We start from the raw sequence: 24,046 nt of genomic DNA, 5'->3' as shown, positions 1-24,046 counted from the left end.
CAGTGAATTGAGCAGTGAAATTGCAGGGGAATGATCTATACACTAAAACTGCTTTATTTAGCTAAAGTAATTTAGGTGACTATAGTGTCCCTTTAACTATGTACATATTGACTCACTAACATAACCCTTGTAGCCTGTTGAGAGTATCCATCTTTTTTCCAGTGTGTTGTTAAATTTGCTCTCTATAACTGTTGAAACTTCTTCCAGCATGTCGTAAATCTAATTAATCTGTTATATCTGGTTCAGAGTGAACTATTAAAATGAATGTTTCTATTATTCTTTCTCTGTAACAGCTGCTCTCCTAGAGAGTTTGTCTGAAGTACATCATTCCTTCCCACAGGTAGTATTTTCACACTAAAGGCAAGCATGGAAGCTTTCAGAAGTGGGTTCTCCTGCTAACATGCATTTAATGTGTTAGCATATCTGTTAGGAATACTCTATTCACTATTTATCCCAACATCATAAAAGGGATTTTTTTTACTTTATAGATGTGAGAATTTCTGTTAGCACAATGCATAGATTTGTTCATTCATATTTAAATTTACTTTAAGAAATAACTGACCTGTCTAAAATTCACGGAAGAAACACCATGGTACTTGAGGGACACTTGTATCATAACAGCAATGTCTCTGGAGGCATTCTTCACTATTAATCGTTGGATGCCCACAGTTCTTCCTGTGAGAGACATCTGATGGACAATGACCGTAGGCTACAAAATAAAAAGAGGATAGTTGGTTGGAAACCACAAAGAACCAACAATCAGTAGATTTTACAATAGATATTTGTTTCCTTGTTATGAACATGAATTATAGAAAAAAAACACACATAGTCCCTTTGGATGGGAACCACAAAAACATTTTCTACAAATATAAAAGTACAATGAACTATTCTTATGAACATTAATTATTACCTTTATGACAAGGAGAATTAAATTCCACCACTGCGTGATGCTCTGAAATAAGAACAGAGAATAATTTGAGAGCAGACCAAATGCATATATTACTCAATAAACACATACATTTATAGACAGACACACAGACATCTGATGATAACAGGGTACTTACAAAACTTGGGAAATGTTTATCAAATAACAGATGTAATAACAGATGGTTTGTATAACGTGAGAAAAATGAAAGAATTTTCACTTTTTATTGTGTGTCATCAGTTGTGTATGTTTTCATATCATATGTTTGCTCTCATTTTCTTTGCTTACATCTCTGTGGCTATACGGACATGTCTTTGTTTAACCATATTTGGAAGAAAATTGCTGTTTGGTGTTGTTGATAATGTGTCATACCTGGCTCATAATAATCATAAACCAACACGGTAGCAGGATGCAGATTATCCACATGTGTTTCTTGTTTGGTGATAAATGATAATGTTTGTTTCTCATGTGTTATCTGCAGAAACAGAGAACAAAGACATCATCAATGTTGAATTGAAAGTATAGTCAAAACAGGGAGATGAGCAACAGACCACAGAGTTTATATATTTAAAATTACACAACATATTACCAGTTCAAAAATGTACATTCTTGATTTAAAACCATGAATTTACAAATAATACCAAGCAATATACATAGGTCTCATTAATACTCTATATGCTTGGTATCATTCATAATTCTTTAGAATTTAATTAAAAATAGATTAGTTTACTTGTCGACGTTAAACCATAATGTATAAAAAACAAAAAAAGAGGCACGAATACTATGGAATTGTTAGTTACCATTGTTATCGAACCCTGTACTGTATGCTAAATGCACATTTCCCTCTTTTTATTCTGTATCCCAACTATTATGCCTCAATAAAAATACAGATTGACAAAAAAAAAAAAAAAATAGATTAAAACCTCCATAAGTTATAATTAAGCATGGGCCCGGACATCAGACACAGGCATACCACACTGTATATATATATATATATATATATATATATATATATATATATATATATATATATATATATATATATATATATATATATATATATATATATATATATATATATATATTGTTTAACCCCTTAGGGACCAAACTTCTGTAATAAAAGGGAATCAGGACATGTAGCACATGTCATGTGTCCCTAAGGGGTTAAAAGCAAAAATAAAATAATACATACCAGACAACTGCCATCAAATGAACAATATATAGCCCTTGACCAGGTTAATATGCCTAGTTTTTTTTGGAATCCTGTCCCTGACTTGTTATTTTTTTACAGACATGCTTTTTATTTACCTCTTTAGATATGTAATTAAGCCTGGACCCTTAAGTACCAGCAAATCGCCTTTCTATCCTTATGTAGTTGTCCTCTACCTTTCTGTTTATATTATGACCCAAAAGTTCAAATAATCTTGAACTCATTCCACAAAACAATTGCACAAAAACACATCTCCCCTTTCCACAATCAACTAACCAAATCAGTTATATGTAGACAGAAAAAGCCAACTCACATGTCAAAATAACATTTTCATGGCCCAGAAGAAGTCACTTGGATAACAGACATTGTTTTTTTTCTTCTGCTGTCCTGAACTTTTACTGTATCACTGGAGCAGCCCCCATTTTTTCTAGACCGCCAGATCTTCAAGCTATTTATATGAATGTTCACTAACTGACCATAGAAGGCACTCAGCAACCTAACACCTTCAGGAGCACTTTATACTCCATCAAATGCATGCCAGATTTACAGTGACAACTGTGTTTATTTCAATATTTTTGTAAGTTGATGTCACAAAATCATTATCGTAGGAAACACCCTTTACTCTGGCTAGTTTAAAAAGACAGGAGTGGTTATTATGAGATAAGAAATTCTTAATAAAAGAGAGGCTTAACCATCTGGAGGAAGAACACTAACACTCTCTGAAAAGACACAACTCTGAGACCTTCTGTCTCCGAGAGACACTGCCATGTCTTTACCTAAGACACTTTCTTACTGTAACACTTACAGTTAGAAAAAATCCAAGACTTTCTTCCAAACTCTCATATTGAACTTTTCTTATACTTTTTACTATCCTCGCTGGATTGAACCATCTTCCAGGGATAAGGATTTCCTAACAACCGGAACTGGTAACTATATTTGTTTTTTTATTTCTATTTTACCTAAAATATATTTGGAAACAATTGAATAGTTTATTCCTAATTTTAGATTATTTTCTGTTTACTTTATTTGAAACTGACATTCACATAAAGTACACAATTGCCTGTACTATTAGCATATTCCAAATTTGTTAATTCAAATATTTCAGAATTGCCTCTTTACCTGTAAATTTAGCTTAAAAGCAGAAAGGAATAAATTCAATTAATTAAGACTAATTGAAATAGTGATGCTAATTTGTTGATTTTGGTTAATATAAATTGTTGCATAGCTAGATCGAGGTAGTTTGTAATTGTTGGTCACCAAAAGTAATTTCATTTGTAGTGTAATCAGTTTAATTTTCAGACTGTTATATTTGTGTTCTGGATGGTGGGAATTGTTAATTTGCATTTAGAACATTATTGAAACAGTTAAATAAATTATGGTTGTAAGTAGCCAGCATTAAGATGGCTAAAGTGATGTTCTAAAAGAAAACTGCCAGGTTTAGCTGTGCCTGCATATTATTTAAATTGTATATGCGACCCCTGCTGGTGATTGTTATAATTTTGATTGACTACAATACTCATTATCCAGATTTTCTTGATCATTTAGACATTTCTTATTGATTGTTTGATAATTGTAATTATCATTGCATCGCCAAATATCTACCTCATTATTCACTTTTATGTTATCATACATTTGTATTATTTTATTTCACAATACATTAATATGTTTAGAACCTGGTTGTGATACATAATTGTGTGAATTATAAAAATGTACTTTAATAAACAAATTAAACGATCTAACAGAATTGAAAGTAGTAGGCAATTCTTTCTTAGATTAATACTAGTTCTCTGCTGTTACAGTGCCATAATGTACATTTTTTATATTAATACAATTAAAACATTTTGATAATTTTTATAAAATATTATTTGTAATATTTTTTATCCCATTATAACTCCTACAAAGGAGATTCTACCCAACTGTATCATCTACTCAATTATTATGGAGATCAAATATATATTGTATATGTTGTAAATATCTGCCCTTGTTGATTTAATCTTTTCTAAGTTGTTTCTAAAAATGTTAAGTAAAATGAAAGTAAGGTAAGAAAGGATTGCCTTAATGCTGAATGATTAAAGGGGGAATGATGATATAGGAAAAACATAGGTTGTACAGATTCACACATAAAGGAAATGTTGGCAGATCTCAAGTCCAAATTTGTTTTGAATTAAATTGATGACTGATATGCAAAGACAAAAAACCTATTACAAAAAATCCTTATTACAAAAGAATCATCAAAGTGTTCTTACCCCATTCAAGTATATTGTCACCTTGTCCTCACTGATTTCTGTTCTTTTCACATGTGGACTATTTAATAACTGAAAAAGCCAAGAGCAACAGAGGTCAGACACACACGTGTAAATAAACTGCACTATTTCAATAAGACAGAAATACACAAGGATACAAAATAAACAGCAAAAATAAATCATTTGGCAAGCATGTTAAGATCCTAAAATATGTAAGTGGAAAAGGGGATGTCAAGCAGGTTGACTGTGTGGTAAGACAGGAATAATAACTTAGAAAAAATGTTTATCTGTGTTCTATGTTTTTTTAACTTTCATGGTTATTTTGAATTTATTTTTTTGTTAACATCATTTTCACACGTTCAGTTCTCACCTTATTAACGCTCTTCTTATCAGGAACGAATCCTGAGAGAAGCTCAACCTCAATAATTGCCATGTTGCTGGATGGTCGTTTACCGGTGTAGCTATATGACAGAAATGCAGTACAGGAAAAATACAGGTTACCGTGCATACACATGGTCTGCGAAAGCTCAAGAAACAATGTAAAAGTCGTCACATTCTGTAAGGGGAATGATCCATTTTATATGTAGGAGTGCTAGAGGTTCATGTGGTAATACTGATAATATATCTGGAGTCCTAGGAGTTAGGTGTTTGTGTCTTCCCTCTTCATGGTGGGGTAGTTTGGTTTTACTATAAAACTTTACTCCTATAACTTTTTCTATTCAGTAGTCACAATGCAGGCATCATATGTGAAACCGTATCCAGCATCTTCATTCACTAGTAGGTAAATCTGCAAAGCAGAAAGAACGGTAGATTGGTCTAATCAGACCCTTCCCTTAGACCTCCTCAGACAAGTATCTAGGAGTGGTGTAAAGTAGACTGGCTATTCCAATGGAATACATGGAAACCATTCTACTTTTAATATCGGTTTTGGATAATAAATGTCTCCATGATTTCTATTTGCGACCAAATGTTTTAAGACATTGCACTATTAGCTCTTTTATACAGCTCTCCTCATTTCAGAAGGACACTTTTACATTTAACATTTTAATTAAATCTTCATCAAGCAATAAAAAAGTTTTTTTTCAATATTTGTTTTCAATATTAGTTTCTCAATTTAATTAATTTAACAATTAAAATACAAATATGAGAAAATTTAGTTTATACTCTTACCTTGGAAGAAGAATGAACGTACTCATTAAGGCAGTTTTGATATATAACAAAACATATCTTGTCTAGGCCAGGGGTAAGTAACCTTTGGCACTCCAGATGTTCTGGACTACATCTCTCTTGATGCTTTGCCAGCATTATGGCTATAAAAGAATTATGGGAGATGTAGTCCACAATATCTATATTGCTGAAGGTTGCCTAACCTTGATCTAGGCCCTAATGAGAAACTAGAAACTGGCACCTGATTACTCACTGCACAAGAATAAGCTAAGAAGCTATTTGACTCTATGAGAATTTACACATGTATAGTGTTTAAACTCTAAAACACAAATGTAATCCAATAATTTCTGTCCTTACCTGGCTTCTATAACAATCTCAAAGTTTGTTAATGCCTGATAAGAGCAGACTGGGGGCTGTGTGCTTACGGTCAGGGCAAAATAGTCTTCCTCCTTAACAACAGGAACATGATATTCCAGATGTGCCTGCAGAGACAGAGAACATTGGCACTGGTTTGTAGAATACTTTATATTGATGACTATATAAACTAATTCCTAGTTCCTTCACCAACCTGCACATAAACACAGGAACCACCTGTGGCCGTCACTGTATACTCTCCAGGGATGTCTGGCAGGGATGCTTTCTGCAGGAGCTGATTGTGAGCTTGGTCCACAGTAAATTGTTTCATAAAACCTGAGGGTGAGCGAACGGTCACTGACACATCTCCCGTCCCAATGACTGTGTGCGCCGCATAATCAGATATCGCATGAAGAGCAGTAACCGTGTCCTGTGAATGGGATAACAGTTAAAACAGAAATTAAAGAGAGAGAAGGAAGGTTTGTGATCTGTGAATTTCAGTTTTATGTAAAGTCTTCTGTCTTCATATTATGTGGTGGAATCGATCATATTAAACCTTAGCAAGCATTGACTAAAACGTGTGTGCTGAAAGATGTGATGATGTAAGGTTGTATGATTCCTCTTATGTTATTATTTTATATACACCATATACTATCCTTTTTAAATATATATTTATGAGTTTCTTGTATGTAATTATGCAAACAATATAACTACTTGTGAATAACATGTATTATTATAGGTTTTTTCCACATTATTTTGCTACCAGTCTTTCTTTTTTTTTGTAAGGGAATGTTTTTCATTATTGTTTAACTGTTCTTTATTGTTTTATTATTTTGTATGCACGCATGCATTTTTATTGTTTGTGAGTATGCTTTCCCTGTCATTGTTGCCATCTGCTGATGTGTTTCAGTGGGAGAACTGGCAAAATCATTCATTCCAACAAAGGCCAATGGTTGCAGCTATTTGTTAGACTGTTAAGAGGTTTGCTTGCATGCTGTTTGGGTGTCTATCACTTTTGGGATTACCATACCTAACCTAAAATAACTAAATTGATAATAAAAATACTATGTTATCGGTGGGGTTTTTGTAATTGCAAATACATGCAATGTATGAACCACATTGTGTTAGTTCCCATGTGAGAGACAAAATGGTTTTCTTAGAACACTAATATCAAGGAAAAAAATATTTTGAAAAAAAATATATATTGTGCCAATTTAGTTAGCAGATGTTCTACAGTCTGTAATTGTCAGTTAATATATCCTGTAACTCTAAAAAGTAATAACTCTAAAAAGGAGTTGAGGTGGAAGTTTTTACCCGAGTTGAATAGTAGCCTCCATATGAACTTTGTTCGTTTATCATCCAGTTAATGATTTGTGTAGCTTTTTCGTTATCCTTTGCTGTATCCTTAGAGGTTGCATGATGTTCGATGTAAGCCAGGGCTACATAGGAAGATATCTCAACATTTCCACTGTAACTGTTTTCAATTTTCCAGTGCAGGGATATCTCTACATTGGATAAACCAGCAGAAATTATCCAGCATGCAATATACCATGGACAAACAGAGTTATTACTAAAATGAAAAACAACACATCTTTGTATCACCTCTAAACTTATTTTAGTAATAGAAACTGTACATTTTATATTGAAGTTTTGTTTGTGTTATTTTCATCAAGTGCAGTGTTTAATGGTAAAAAGTATGTAATAAAAATATCTAATAGCAGGAAAACATTGCCAGTTAAACTGAATTATAACATTAAACATGAAGTTGTAATGTGTTAAAATTCTCATTTAATTTGACTTGGGTTTTTACTATTTTTTTTTTTTTTCACAGTCACATGCATAATGTAGGCTTCACATATTTCACAGATCATGGAGTTCCAAAGCCAAATGGTAATATAATGCATAATTATTGTCAACATTATTGTATATTTTTTGTAGCAAAAATGTTCATCTCAATATGGTTGAATGAGTGGACAGTTCCACCAGATGTGGATCAAGGTACCACTATATGGGTCCACACCTTCAATCATGGAATGAAGCCTGTGGGGAGTAAGGTACCATCATGTTATTAACTTGTAACTAAATCCTGTGTACTTATTGCTAGTAGTTCCCTTATGAACTTGTAAAATATTTTTTCCATTCAGAAGTTTCAGTAATGCACCTTCGTGCACCTGACAAAGGTGCATTACTGAAAGCACCGAAACGCGCGTCGGGTTTCTCTTTCCTTTCACTTTTTTTTTCTCACTAGGGCACTGTCACTATGTGTAGGTAACCAACAATCTAAGTATGGTTCTACACATTAGATCACTCTAATTTTCACTTTCCTTATTTTTCACCTCATCACACTGGACATGTTGCCTGGGAGCAGTTAACTATATTCTCTTAGACTTAGTACTACAGTCCTGCAAGCTGTTTCAATTTCCCCTCCCCCCCTCCCCCTCCCCCCCTTCCCCCCCTTGTTCTTTTCATATAATATGGGTGAGATATACTGAGAGCCTTAGACATTACAAGTAGGTCTCATTACAGTTATCTAGCCCTTATATGTGTGGGTATGTTTGCAGTTTTGAACTGTTGATTGTTTGCAAGACTACTTTTTAATCCTGTTGGCTCTATTTAGATAATTCCACAGACGCTAGCTGTGGCCTTTAGAGCTTTGCAACTAAGTCTGCTCCCAGCCTTAAGACCAGTGTTTCTAGTCAATACTATACTAAGCAACTTGGAGCTAAGCTTAACTGCTGTCTGTAGCTATCAGAATTGACCTTCCATGATTAAAGTCTAATATCTGTAGCTATCTGAAGACAAATCTATAAAGTACTCCATTGACCAAGATACTTTGAGGTGAGCCATTGTGGCGAGATTTTTTTACCCAATTCGGGTATCTGACCACCTATTTTGTTATTTTTGCTAAAGACTCTTTAGGGTCCTATCATTAATTGATTTGGTAATCCCATTTTTCCTACTCCAGTACTTACTATAGACCTCCGGTTCTGGTATCCAGATGGTCTAAGTAAATTATTTCACTACATTCTAAATTGGTCTGTGGAATACTGCATTCCAAGTATCATGTTTATATTTATTTTTGTTGCGCACCAATATTTAGTTTTTTTTTGTCATAATGGAGATACTGTACTTCCATGTGAACACTGTTACACATAAAATAAGAGAATATATTCATATTGTTATGCAGTTACTTTACCGGTTTTTATGGCTTTCTTCTCCAGGTCTTCCAGTAAATCTTGCCTTAGGTCTTCGTCTTTAGATAGAGTAAACACATAGGCCAGAAGGGATTCCGTAAAAGTATTAGTCACGTTGTGGGCTTTTTTCTTCAAACAGCTCAAAGCATTGTCCACAAGGCCGTCCTTGAAAAAGCAACATGTAAATAATGCCAAACTTCACAAAGAGATAACATTTAATATCCAGCCAGAAATAAAGAATTGCATAACTTAATGGACCTATACCCTCAGACTCCTGTTTGTAGCCTAAATGTGAACTCTCACTTCCCAGGATGTTTTATATTATTTTTTTACTTATTTAACAAATATGTACTTGAGATGTGAAAAATAAAATTAAATGTAGAGGTCTACAGCTCTTTATCCTGCAACTGAATGTCTTCATCTCAGGTCTCTGTCAGCAATTGTTATAAACTCTGTCTTTTGCACCAGGCAGTCGGGAAGGAGAAAACATCAGTGAAGAGGAGAAATTAAACAATCTTTCTATGTCTCCTCTTCATTTGTAATGTTTACCCTTGCTGTGCATGGACTAGATTGTGATGTAATTTGCTAAATCTTTAAAGGGACACTATAGTCACATGAACAACTTTAGCTTAATGAAGCAGTTTTGGTGTATAGAAGGTGCCCCTGCAGCCTCACTGCTCAATCCTCTGCCATTTAGGAGTTAAATCCCTTTGTTTATGAACCCTAGTCACACCTCCCTGTGACTAGGGTTATTCTTTATTGCAAGTTCTGTTTGATTAAGATTTTCTTATTCCCCTGCTATGTTAATAGCTTGCTATACCCTGCAAGTGCCTCCTGTATGTGATTAAAGTTCAATTTAGAGATTGAGATACAATTATTTAAGGTAAATTACATCTGTTTGAAAGTGAAACCAGTTTTTTTTTTCATGCAGGCTCTGTCAATCATAGCCGGGGAGGTGTGGCTAAGGCTGCATAAACTGAAACAAAGTGATTTTTATCTCCTAAATGACAGTGAATTGAGCAGTGGAATTGCAGGGGAATGATCTATACACTAAAACTGCTTTATTTAGCTAAAGTAATTTAGGTGACTATAGTGTCCCTTTAATATGAATTTATGGAAAATGGAGCACCTCATGACAAAATAGTTTACACAAGATAAAGGTGTTTTTTTCAGTAGTGTAAATTGCAGAGACATATCAGTTCCCTTTTAACAAGTAGAGAGCAGCCCATGAGCAGATTATCAATGACTACAACTGAATAAAGTGAAGCAGTGGCGGCTCTAGATTTCGTGAGGCCTGAGGCAAAAAAAAACAGCACCCATAGTGAAAAAAATAGGGGTTGTCTTGTGTGTGTTTAAGGAGCTATAGCTGTATTGAATGGCAGGCTTGCAGCACTAGCTACAGATAACTGGTCTTTGTATTCATCATTCAGAGGCTCACAGTGTAGAGGCTCCCTGTGACACTGCATTGTGAGTTATGGCATAACTTGCAAACTCAATTAATTTGCAAAACAAATGTAAAACAAATGTAATTAGCAATTATCCTAACTGTTTATACATGATTGTAAGGTGTTGTTGCATATCCTAGCAGCCATGTATATATAAGTGTGAAGAGGTTATGAGAAACAAAAATGGAAATTTAAGTTGGGGAAAAAAAAATTGACAAAATAATTTCCTAAATAATAAAGTTACAAGAAAACTGTGTCACAGATATTTTCCCCACACATTCTATTATCCTATTGCATATACCTATATTAACCTGTATGTTCTTTTTACATGTTTCCCCATGTATTGTGTATGTAATGTATACTATACCTATTATACTTGTTTCCACTTTACCTTTGCATTGCCCATGCCATACCACCCTCAGATTGCAGGCATAGACATACACTAATACATGCACACATATACACAGTGTTCCACGTACACAAACACAAATACACATTCTAATACATGCACATACATACACACACAAAAACACTGATGCACAAAGATACATACATTGACAAATACAGACATACAGTCACAAAGTGTTTCTGTCTGTGTGTATTTCTGAGTGTATCTGGCATTGTCTAACTGTGTATGTGTCAGAGAGAGTGTATCTGGCAAAGAATATCTTTGTGTGTGAATGTATGTCTCTGTGAGCATGTGTATGTTTCTGTCTGAGACCATATGTGTGTGGGGTAGCTGCTTGCAGAGTGTTGTGTGTATGGGGGTCTGCCTCTGGTCTTTATGCAATGTGTTTATGGTGAGGCTATGTTTCATGACTATGTGGGTGCATGATGAATGTTTTCAGAGGGTGACTGTGACATGGTGAGTAAAGGGGTAACTGTGGCAGGGTGAGTGTGACAGGGCAAGGGGGTGAATGAGACAAAATTAGGGGGTTATAGTGACAGAATGAGGCAGGGTGAGTGTGACAGGGTTGAGTGGTGAGTGTGACATTGTTGGAGGAGGAAGTGTAACAAGATGAGATAAGGGGGTTAATGGGACATGGGGGTTAATGTGACAGGGAGTGAGTATTACATGTTTGGGGTGACTGTGGCATGGGGAGTGTAACTGGCAAGGGGAGGTGAGTATGACAGGATTAAGTTAATTTTGTCAGGGTGAATATGGCAGAATGTGACAGGATTAGATGTGTTAATATGACAGGGTGGGTGTAGCAGGGTTGGAGGTGAGTGTAGCACAGTTGGAGGAGGGTGTTTGTGACAGGGCAAGGGGAGGTGAATGTGACAGGATTAGGTAAGTTAATGTGATAGGGTGAGTTTGGCAGGATGAAGGGGTGAGTGTGACAGCATGATGAAGGATGAGTGTGACAGGGACGGGGTGAGTGTGGTATAATTGGAGTGGGTGAGAGTGACAGGAATAGGAGGGGTTAATGTAAGTGTGGCTGAGTGAAGGGCAGGTTGACAGTGTGTTTTGCTGAATGACAGCATATGTAGGGGTGACAGTGTGTGTGATGGAGTGATAGTGTGTGGGGGTTGACAGTGTGTGTTTGAGAGGCCTTGATACCTGGTCTGCAGATCCACTGGGTGCAGAGCTGCAGACCATGTGGAAGAGGTCTCGCGAGCTCTGGCACTTGAAGTGCTGGAGTGTTGTCATGGCAATGCTCTGATTGGATGAGCTTGACAGTGCTCTTCCACATAGTCTGCATCTCTGCACACTCTGGATGGACCAAGATGGTGACACCAAGAAAGAAGACCTGGCAGGACCAGAACAACTTTGACAATGGTATGTTGAACTAATGCTGGGTCCAGAAGAAGCTGAGGAGGAGATGATTCTTGGTGGCTTAAATAAGAGATCCCTCAGCTCTATATAGTGACAGAGACACTTTAACACCACAATCCAGTTCAATTCTGGCACAGCCAGGGCACACAATACTTTGAAGGAGGAGAAACAGGTGTGCATGAAGATATTCTAAATAACACTACAATATTGACATAAATATGTTATTTTGAAACAGGTAGATGGCTTTATCTGGAAATAAACAGTTGTCTAGTAGATTTTCTCTTATCATTATGCTTTTACAGTTGCCATAAGTGGTGGCAGCAGCCACGTATTTTACCAACATTATTTTTCTTTTTCATTTTATTCCTTAGTGAAATATGTTTATTTTGGTCACTGTGCCAGCTAACTCACTTCAAATGTCCGCCCAGATTCTTTCAGAGAAATTACGACATAGGCTGTAAGTTGAATATCTTCATCTTCGTCTTTGTGTTCTTCATCATCCTATAATGAATCAGGGAAAAGCAAGAGAAAATATTAATGTATGAAATATTTTAAAGTATTAATGAATATGTGCGATTGTACCAAACTATAACATTATCTTAAATACTGATAACTATATACACAGCAGGTTATTTTTTTTAAACTGTAATTCTTCTTTGAATTTCGCTTTCTTATTTTCTACTAGAGTTCATTGTCTTAGTAAGCATATGCAGAGTCTTTATGTTTTGCTGGTGATCTATATAAACCCCTACCAATATTTAGTCTTAATTTTGACTTGTATAATATTTGATGTTTGCTTCTTTTCATTGCAATATGTTGTTAAACTACTATGCTGACAGATATTCTCTAACAGAATGCCATCTACATATTTTTTTGCCAGAGACAGTTCTTGATGATACATTTTTCAAAGAGCATTTTCTCCTTCCATATCATTATGGAATGTAGACTTATTTTACATAAATGATGGAAATGTTCTTCTCAAGTACAACATTTTAAGAGACCGTTATAGTAAATGCAAGTTGCTCTCTTCAGCTGACGTTACAATTATAATTTTTTTTTTTGCTTGGGGGTTGTTATATATTTAAATTAAACTATTTTTTTTGTCATCAGAATAAAAAACCAGCTCCAATACTGTATGTGAAAATTTTCATTACCTCTAAAAAGACGTTAAAATAAGGAATGTCCTGTTGGAAGCAGCCACTGGGCAGTTGTACGCTTTTTAGGTACTTTACAGAGTCTTCGATGTTCTTGTCTTCTGTGTGTATAATTTTTTGAGCCTCACTGAAATATCTCACCACAGAGGCTGTGAGCCTGCAATAAAATGAGAGCAGAACTGAGTTTAGACCCCATGCCAAAGAACTTTTGCTTAATATGTCAAAAACAACCAGGTAAGTTGGTGTCTCCCACCTCTTGCGTTGTCATTATCACAAACTATCTGAAGATAAGGTTTTGTGCTCATTACTATTTCATGTCCACTGGAAAGTCTCTCCCATTGCAGAATGGCATAGGTCTCAATTAGTTTTATATGGCAACAGAAACCATTCCAATCTGTTAGAACAAAATAAACCTTTTAAATAATTTTTCTACCGGAGTCACCATTAACGTTACCATTAAGGTCTATGGGAATTTTTGTAGATGAATCATTTGAAAAGTTTTGTTACAAGAAATTGGAATAATTTCTGATGCTGATTCAAATGAATTAAAGGGACACTATAGTCACCTGAACAACTACAGCTTAATGTATTTGTTCAGGTGAGAACTATAGCTCCCTGCAGGCAATCTAATGTAAACACTGTATTTTCAGAGAAAATACAGTGTTTACATTGATTGATAGGAATACCTCCAGTGGCCATCACTCAGACGGCCACTAGAGGCACTTCCTATCATGCAGGGCCCTAAAAAGGCCCTGTACACGTCAGACGTTTGAAAATACGTCTGACGTGTGCAGGAGAGAGAAGGCACTGTGTGCGTGCCTTCTCTCTCCAGCCTGTCAGCAGAGGAGGGGGGCGGGCAAAGACCGCGAGCTGAGCTGTCAGTCAGCTCAGCTCGCGGCCGCTCACACCGCGCGCATGCGCGGTAGTGCGTTGAGGACTTCAGAGGGCGGCATTAATGCCGCCCTCTGAAGTCTGTGCGCATGTGTGGCGAAGCCGCGCATGCGCACAAGGGAGCAATGACGATTCCAAATGGAAGCGTCTGATTGCTCCCTGCTCGCGCCCGCCTATTTCGTTATTTTGACGAAATAGGGGGCGCGGCTTCACGAGGCTCCCGGCGCTGAAACCAGGTGAGTAAACAGGGGCTGCCTGGAGAGTCCCTTTAAGTCAACATCATAGGTAGAAATCTGCTCTGGAACTGAGACCTTCATTGAAAAGGTTTGGATTTTTTCAAATTATCACAATCTGTTTGAAAAAGCTTTAAATTGTGACTTCTGAAGATAAATCATTTGAAAAGTTTATTTTTTTTTCTAACAGATTGGAATGATTTCTGATGGTGACTCAAACTAATTAAATCGATGTCTATATCAGTCTGCAATGGGAGAGAATTTCCAGTGAACGAGAAATAGTAATTAACACAAAACATTATCCTCACATCGTTTTGTGATAATGACAACAAAAGAGTTGGGAAAGAGGTGGGAGACACCAACTTACCTGGGTGTATTTAACATAGTAAGCAAACATTCTTTGACAGATTTTGATCAATTGAAAAGGTTATAAAAAATATTAAATTGTGGCCTATGCTCAAAATGAAATAGAATTGAAAAATAGAATACAATTGTGAGGGTATTTGAATGAGTAAATCATGGATAAGATAATGAAAGAATGTTAAAATATAAAGTAATATGTCCATATTTTATGTCTGACAATATTAAAACATAATGTGTGATTTATTATAAAACCTGTTGTGATAGTTGTTAATCAGTGGCCTCGATTTAATAAGATTTATAAATGATTCAATACTATCAGAAAAACGTTCCAAACTATTTACCTACAGAAGTCACAATTAACGTCTTTGGGAATTTTTGTAGATAAATCATTTTAATAGTTTTTCTAACAGTATTGAATCATTTGGAAAGTTTATTAAATCGAAGGCCAAAAAAAAAACATAAAACAAATAATGCAAAGATTAATTGGTTCCGAGATAATACATTCTAATACATACCAAATATTTCCTTTATCTCCTGGAAATACAATATAAGAGCCATCTTCATGTTTGAACTCCATCTGTTTCTGGTACCCTGGAGAGATGAGAATGTTCTTGTGATACCCAAAGCATCATGCCAGTACAAACCTAATCTTTGTTTTGTGGGATATTAATCTATTTCAAATCCTCTCTTAGCTCTCCTCATAAGCTTAAACTACAGATAATTTAATGTATTCCCTGAATCCTTTAGAATCTTAATCTGGGACACTGATGTATTCTAGTTTACAACGAATTACCGGAAAACACATGAAAAGTGAAACAGAAATATTCACTTACCTACTACCAACGCTTTCAAAAGTTTATCTGTCATTTCCGGTTTCAGTTGCTTGGTATGGTTTAGATATAGATACAAATAAAGACTTGCAGCAAACTTTGCCATATTCTGCTCTCCGCATCCAGTAGGAAGACCAAAGATATTTTCAAAATTCTCAGCGGCATTATTGAGAATATCACCTGCCAGACATCCATGGTTATAAGACATCACACATAAATAAGACAAAACGATCTATATACACTATATCTACCTGCTATAACCTCACACAATTATCTGTTCAACTAACGTCTCCTAGCATTCTTTATTAGCACTGGATAAAGAAAAGGGGTATTACCAAAAAACATAGTATAGCTCATCCAAATAGTCATTGCTGCCATGGACTGGAGAATATGTGAAGTAGAAACAGGGAATGTGTTGTCTTTAATCTGTTTCATATTAAAGGATAGTATTGTGCAGAATACATGATATAAATGGAAAAACAATGGACAGCACCCCACATTACACTGAATGAAGGTGAAGTGTGAACCTTCTACTTTACTATCATAATATATGTAACTATGTCAGTGAGATGGAGATCGTATCCTCTACATTACTAAACTACTGCTAGGACAGAAAAGCTGTGTGCTATTAAGGAATAACTGGATATTGTGTTTCATCCTGCCAGTTATAGAACGGTTGGCCTCTCATTGGGGAACAATATATTTTACGTGGTAGTGATATGCTATGTAATCAAAACAATGGGATCTTAGCATCAAATAGAGCAGAAATGTTCAACAAACAAAAATGTATAGTATATTAAAATGTATAAAGTGTGCGAATTGTATTTTTTAAATAAAGAATGCAAATATTCTTATGGAATTATAAATGGCAGAAAAATAACACATTGATGTAAAAGTCCTTAATATCTCCACTACAAAGTTATTTCATTTAGATATATGCACGGTAGCTACAGATAACACATAAGAACATATATTTCATGCATAGACTGCTCTTCAGGATATCTAAAAATAAAACCTATGTATATTTCATTTTTTTGCATTTTTCATTAAAAGGTTTCTGAGGTTAAATGATGCCCTGATACCAAAAGTTATCCAGCAGTTAATTAAATAGGGTTGGTAATATTAGCATAAAAGAAGAATTGTATTATCACAAACAATAGGTTACTTAACTAGATAAATGAAAATTGCAAAAATCATGGTCATGGGTATTGGCAAGTGACCTGATGGTATTTTTGTGAACTGAACTTCCCCAAAATGTCTTCGGGATGTAAAAAAGAATGTCTGTTCATTAACATAATGCTCAAAAGTAAGTACACTTACATCAAGCAGAGGCACTATGCAAGGCATTTCAGGGTGCATTTGTGTGTTTTAAAGGAACTCTATAGTGTCAGGAATAAAAGCATATATTCCTTAGACTATAGTTCTAAAATAGCCCACTAGAGGTGATTTAACGCACGTTTCCCAGCGCCGCACGGGTCAGTTGCAACTGGCTTTGCCCACACTCTACCACCTTGGTTGAGATCAAATGAAAGTATTGGGTAGCTATTGTGCATGTGCGACAAAATGCCACACTGTGCCAATCAGCATCTTCTCATAGAGATGCATTAAATCTCTATGTCAGAGTGCTACACACTCTGCAGAACTGACCCAGGAAGCACCTCTACTGGCCGTCACTAGATGTGTCCCTAGAAATCTCAGAAAATGCAGTGTTTACAATAAAAAGCCAGCAGGTACAGGCCTTCAGACACCATAACATTAAGCTGCCGTTGTTCTGGTGACTACAGTGTCTCTTTAAAGACTCCCTCTAATGGAATTATTCAAAACTTGTCTTCCTCCCATGTCTGGACAATAGAGAGCGGCCCTGTGAAATATAAACTGTCCTTCACTGGATACATTTTATTCTGCTTTTTTATTGCACTCATTCATAAACTTAACTGAAATGGGAAAATAGTCTAGAAGAGAAAAATGTATAAAAGCAGGAATCATTGGCATAACTAGGCACTGAAAGAACTCATGTATAGTCATTGTATGGGCTCACTAGAGAGAGAACTTAGAAAGATGTATTTGTATCTCAAACTCAGTTGTATGAGTTGACTCCTTACCAAACACAGAAATGTAAGCGTGTTCAGATCCAGCGACCCGGTTATCAGGAACCTTCAATGATATCTCTTGCCTTGCGCTTCCACCTGTTAGTAACAAAAATGTGCATTGTAATACAGCTCTAATAGTTTAGAAGAATATATGTGGTAAATAAATCATATATTTAGATATAGTGTATTATAGAAAATACTCTATTTTGAACAGGTAAGATGATAACGTGGTAATTTTCAAAAAGTGATTGCATTGTTTAAGTGATTTTAGAACTACTCAAGGTCTTTAATTATGAAGTTCCTATCCTTGACCATGTGATGTCATTGTGGCATTGGAGATATCTTGACAAGTTGAATAAGTTGATATAGTGCTCTACATAAACTTTTTAATGGCAACTACTATTAAAATAGTGCACATTGAGAAGAGTAAATTAAAAACACAAATGACTTAGGGATCGCCACTACCCACATAAGCTACACATGCTGATGTCCTCTCGTTTGCTGCCAATAAGACTAGGTTGGAGGTTTAATAAAGCAAGACAGGGTGTTTATTTTATGCACCTTGTTATTTTTACTTAGGCCTTAAAGGAAGAGAAGAGGGAAATTAAAAACATTGCTAAACATACTCATTCACATATGAGCAACTTTTCACAATTAAATAAAGTTTCCATTGCATTCTGAAACCCATACCCTATCACAATATAAAACACATCATTAGGGAATTGAAACATGTTTCTTTCACACAAGAAAACATGTCTCCTGACCCACAGTAAAACTCATGTCCTGTTGCAACGTTAAACATGTCATGCCGCACTGAGATCTGAACACTCTTTTAAAGTACTCATAGGATCAATTACCTATTGTATAAAAATTACACTTCATTATATAACATTTTGTATGCTATGTATGGACAATTTATGGGCTATGTATTCATTATCTTTTTGTTATTTGCAATTTTTGTGGGATATTTTTATAATTTGAATATAATATTATAAAGCTTCATTTTTATACGTTGAGTTGTGTTCCTATGTGTACTCTAGATTAAATGATTTGGGTTCTAAAAAAGAATAATGCCTTTTATGGTTGAGCACCTTAGTCTGGCAGGCTGTATATTATTCTGCTATTTGCTATAGGAGTGCTCTCTTTAATTGTTGGTTGCTTATGTCAAAATAACAACAACAATGAATACCAATAATGAGCAATAATGGAACACACCTACCCCGTAGGGTGCAAGGACCTCACTTCCACCAAAATCAGCAATTATACAAAAATAATATAACACTTTATATTTTAAGTGATTACATGTAATGTTATGTGACAGTTCGGACATATGACCTTAAACTTAATGGTCATGTGATAGATGGTAAATGCCACTCCTTATTTCCTGTATACCCACTATTTAATAGATCATTTTGCTTTGAACGTTAAGCTTGGTTAACCTTACTTTTATTTTTTGATGCTCTTTAGAGTGAGGTGTGAAAAAATGTGGCCCTCAATTTAATTAGTTTGAATCAGTATCAGATATGATTCCAGTACGTTAGAGGAAAAAAAAAACTAAACTTTTTAACTGGTTTATCTACATAAGTCACAATTAAAGTAAATTGAAATTTTAATTGATAAACCATTTTAAAAGTTTTTTTTTTTCCTTTCTTACAGACTGGAATTATTTCTGACGCAGCTTCAAATGAATAAAAATGAGGCTTTGGTCAAACGCAGACATTATAAATAATTTACCTTCTGGGCAGAGTCGATATGTTTCTGTCTTGTCCTCCTCTACTCCACTTGGCTGCAAAACAAGACAAAAATAATATAAAGAATGCATGCCAACAGTAATATGTATTGATCCATTGTAGGCTTTGTATAGAGGTATTGTGACAGAGAACTCTTAAAGGAGTTTAGACTGGGAGAGGATTTAATGGTGCCCATTAGGCAAAGTATGAGATCGTCCAACATCTTTTCACAGAGTTAAACTCTGTTAGAAGCCATTAAGCACCTGTAGCCATTAAGCACATGTAGAGTCACTTCCTGGCTTCTAACAGAGTTTAACTCTGTGAAACAACACTGGACATCCTCAAGAGGTTGTCCAGCAGATTCAAAATCCCCATAGAGAAGCATTCATTCAATGCTTTCCTATGGGGAAGGTGTAATACAGCCACATGTGCATTAGGTCCTCCATTAGTGTGATGTTGTTGGAGGAGTTAATATGGTTTTAACCCTTTTCTTGCTTGAGGGTGCGGAGGACCTAAAGCCATTGACAGGGGTTTACTATGGCATTGTTTGTTTCTAGTGTTCCTTTAAGTTAAATTCGCCCACCCCCTTTCAATCTAACGTGGTTACAACTGTACATTTTTGGAAAGCATAAATTAGATAAAACACTCCTATTTAACATAGTGTGCACTGCACTGTACATGTAACAGGCAAAGATGTAAAATTCTATAAGGGCTTTTAACTCTTTGTATTATTCTAATGCTCACCTTTACGATGATGGTTTTTTCCAAGGAATCTTCTATTTCTTTTTCTCCCAAATCAAGATGATCACTTGGGCAAGCTCCCTCCAGTTTATGTGCTCCACTGCTGACCTTCAGCTTGATTTTACCTACGAAGTGTGACAAGGAAGATGGCCTTATCATTGATGAACTTATAGCTTGTATATTCAAGCTATAAATTCATCAACTGGAGAACTGCAATTTACTATTTTAACATCTGGTCTTTCTTTTTCATCTGGAAATGTCACATGTTCTCAGAGATAAACACTGAATACACACAGCACCGATTCTCTGTTCCTATGACATTATGTTGCAATCCCATGTGTCAGTGTGCTCAGTGTGCTTGTTTACCCATAAATGCATTGACAAACTGACACTTTCAGAGTTCTAGAATGATGCATGTGCAGCACTACCTGCCTACTCTACTCAGCAGTTACTCATGCCACCTGTGCTGAGACCAAGAAAGTACTTGGGTATCCTGTTGCACCAGTACATGCAAATGGTTCCCTGAGCTAATTTTACAATGAATTATGTGTCACTTATCAAATACCACGTGCATAGGATGATTTTCTGTCCAATGAATTATGGTTTTGATACTTACTCTAGCACAATATTTTAATATTATTATTTATAACTCATTGTATATTTCTGACATTGTATAAGCCTCTCATTTTATATATTTCTGATCTTCTGATTTTATATCTTTATATCATCAGTTCATTTTCGAGAACTCTATGTTCTATGACTCTGAAGGCATCTTGGGTATAATGAGATGCTAATGGTTTATGTATGTTTGGTTTCAGAGCTGGATTACTTATTAGTTGACCATGGTGGCTGCCTGTATGGGCCCCTGTCTGAGCCAGGAGCTCAGGATCTGAGTTGGCTCTCCTTGAACTGACAAGGATATCAAAATAAACAAGATTAAAAAAAACACGATTCCCTGGTCCGTGGCCGACCATATTAATTGCAATTCCTTAATGGTTCCAGGCGCTCTGTGAGGAGGTCACAGATACCAGGATTCCCACCCTGCACTCTGAATTCCATAGAGAGTGGCAGACTGTAAGCAGCAGTTTATATGAGCTGCTGCAACACAGACCTGCAGCTGCACTGGAAGCCCGCTGGGCCATCAAGGGAATTCACCTGACCACAATATGAAGCTCCATATATTTTTTGTCCAGTACCTATTGTTTTAGCAGTGACATTCCAAGTATATATTTCAGATTGATCTGCACAAATGCAATGGTTGTCCTCATTATATGTCTTGACAGCTTTGAAATCGGGAGAGTCAGACAACCACACTCCCACCTGTAAAAATGAGAGAAGGATAATGTCATCAGTTCATCACTTATGTATAAAGAAAAATATATCCAAAGCTATACAGCTTCACCAAAGCCAATCAATTATTTAAATAGACAAAAGCACACGTTAAAGTAAGTAAATAAAACTTTGAAGAATTATTCAATCCTTAAAATCATGCATGGTACAGCTAATGGTCTTGAAAGAAGATGGAAAAATATCAGTAACAACTGGTTTTGAAACCAAACTCAGACCAGTTTGGGGGAATAATCTTGTGATACACACAAAAAATAATTTTATCTTATGATAATGTCTGGTAAGATAAATGGATTTAAAACCTAAATTTTCTTTATTTGACTTGGGCACAGAGGACATATTTAGGTTCGCTTTGTCTGAAATTATCCAACTGCTCTGGACAAACCAAATTTCAATATTTAATTGATTTGGTTCATCTTAATTTCATTATATATTTTTTTGATTGAGTGAAGGTCTAAAAATATATTCAGCTTATTTGAATTTCATCATTCATGACAAGTGAAGGGTTAAACATGTAGGCATGAGGGAACATTGCTCCCTGCAACTTCCTACTGCCATTATACAACCCAGGAATGGCAGTATATGCTTGGGGGTCACCTGGTAAAATATCCCACTCTGAAACAATAGGAGTGAGAGTCTCCTGCACCATCCACTAGTTATGCTGGTCTGAGGTATTTACATTTTAAAAGCTAAAGAGTAGCAGATAACTGCCCACTGCTCTTTGTCCCCCAATCTCCTGTGTTGTGGGATTAGGGGTTATGATATCATATGCATCATTTTTGAATAAGAGCCACAGCTCTTTGACATTTCCAAGCCCATCCCACAGCCCTAGCATGGAAGTATATATGGGGGAACCTAGTTTAGTGCACCCCCTAAAATAGGTGAAAATTGGCAGCATGCCTTCTCACTCCTGCCCCATTCCCTAGCTATGCCAAAATATGGCCTAATGTTCTTTGCCCCAATCCTCTGTACTGTGAGATTAGGTTGATTATTTCTAACGGGGGACCTGATGCAACAGATAAGGAGTTAAACATAGAAGTGGTAAGGAGCACAGCTCTCTACCATTTCATATTCCTATTCCAAATCACAGGCAAGGGAAGGGCCAATTGTCCCCTTATCAATAGAAGTGATGGGGGCATGCCCCATCCCCTTGGTATGCTGAGATGGGCCATTTAAATTATAAAAGCCATGCCCCTCAACTTCCTGTGCCAAGTAGTGATGAACAGCAGTGCTGCAGCCTGATGCTCTTTTCCCCAATCATCTGTGCTTTGGGATTGGTGGTGATCATTTCAAATGAGGGAATCTGGTGCATATTTGGGCAGGTCCCCAAAACAATAGAATAAGTATGCTAGGATAGAACATTTACATTTTAAAAGTCAAAATGCGGTGGACAGGCTGCTTACTGCCTCTTATTGCCCCCAGTCCACAGTGCTCTGGTATGTATGTAATGATTTCATATAGGAGGTCCTGGTGCAGGGTCCCAAAGCACAGGGGACTAGGGTCAAAAAGCATGAGGAACTAGTGCTGCAGTCTACTGTTTCTTTTTAACAGAAAGTAATCTCAAAGCTCCCTCAAATCAAAGATTTTTTTTTTTCCATCATGATTATATTAGTTGATATGTTTTTTAGAAGAATTAACTGATCTTCCAATATCCATAAAAATTGACATTCATCCAGTAAGGAATGCAGGGGTCTATTAGTTACTATTATCTAGAACAATTAATATATAACATCTAACGTATTTCTAAAAAAAATTGTGTATTCGCATTTGTTATTTACATTTTTATATTTGCTGTAAGCCACATACAAAATTAATGTGAGACATTCACCCAGTAACTTACTATTTCACTGTTCATCTAGTACAATTACATTTTGCATATCTGAAATACAGGATCCAATACAGTGTTGGTGCTTCTGTTAGTTATTATTATTATTTATAAAATGCTAACAAATTCTGTAGCACTGTACAATGGATGGACTGACAGACATGTAATTGTAATAAGACAAGCAGGATGCACAGGAACAGAGGGCATTGAGGGCCCTGCTCAAACGAGCTTACATTCTAGAGGTAGTGGGCTAAAGTGGCACAAGAGGCAAGGGCAGGATGTATTTCATGTATGGGAAAAAGAAGGTTGCTAGAATAGTTTACAGTGAAGGGTTAGTTTATTGGAAGACACAATTGCAGGAGAGGAAGCAGGGTGGGTTACCAAGGTGCGGAGAGGGAAAGCTATTAACAGTCTAATTGGATATGAAAGAGGAAAGTCAAGAAGCTCTGTTTTGGACAGGTTAAGTTCAACAAAATGAGCAGCCATCCTGTTGGAAATAGCAGTCAAAGACCTGAGTCAAGAGGGTT

General features: G+C 35.9%; 1 protein-coding gene across 1 annotated transcript in view; it reads right to left on the bottom strand.

The window, feature by feature from the left end:
• Nucleotides 1-563: 563 nt before the first annotated feature.
• LOC134575459 (alpha-2-macroglobulin-like protein 1) overlaps nucleotides 564-24,046 on the bottom strand; it is an 81,713-nt gene continuing 58,230 nt past the window's right edge. Inside the window, exons 20-36 of the mRNA XM_063434753.1 lie at nucleotides 21,544-21,667; nucleotides 20,351-20,472; nucleotides 19,611-19,662; nucleotides 17,889-17,972; nucleotides 15,790-15,966; nucleotides 15,472-15,547; nucleotides 13,470-13,626; nucleotides 12,727-12,816; nucleotides 9,096-9,258; nucleotides 7,214-7,404; nucleotides 6,114-6,329; nucleotides 5,903-6,027; nucleotides 4,749-4,839; nucleotides 4,382-4,450; nucleotides 1,298-1,400; nucleotides 911-952; nucleotides 564-709 (exon numbers count right to left, since the gene is read on the bottom strand). Coding sequence (XP_063290823.1) covers nucleotides 567-709; nucleotides 911-952; nucleotides 1,298-1,400; nucleotides 4,382-4,450; nucleotides 4,749-4,839; nucleotides 5,903-6,027; nucleotides 6,114-6,329; nucleotides 7,214-7,404; nucleotides 9,096-9,258; nucleotides 12,727-12,816; nucleotides 13,470-13,626; nucleotides 15,472-15,547; nucleotides 15,790-15,966; nucleotides 17,889-17,972; nucleotides 19,611-19,662; nucleotides 20,351-20,472; nucleotides 21,544-21,667 — 2,025 coding nt within the window. The 3' untranslated portion in view covers nucleotides 564-566. The remainder of the gene's footprint in view (nucleotides 710-910; nucleotides 953-1,297; nucleotides 1,401-4,381; nucleotides 4,451-4,748; nucleotides 4,840-5,902; nucleotides 6,028-6,113; nucleotides 6,330-7,213; nucleotides 7,405-9,095; nucleotides 9,259-12,726; nucleotides 12,817-13,469; nucleotides 13,627-15,471; nucleotides 15,548-15,789; nucleotides 15,967-17,888; nucleotides 17,973-19,610; nucleotides 19,663-20,350; nucleotides 20,473-21,543; nucleotides 21,668-24,046) is intronic.

The sequence above is a fragment of the Pelobates fuscus genome, chromosome 10 (genome assembly GCF_036172605.1).
Source record: "Pelobates fuscus isolate aPelFus1 chromosome 10, aPelFus1.pri, whole genome shotgun sequence".
Classification (NCBI taxonomy): domain Eukaryota; kingdom Metazoa; phylum Chordata; class Amphibia; order Anura; family Pelobatidae; genus Pelobates; species Pelobates fuscus.
This window is presented reverse-complemented; position numbering and strand designations above follow the sequence as displayed.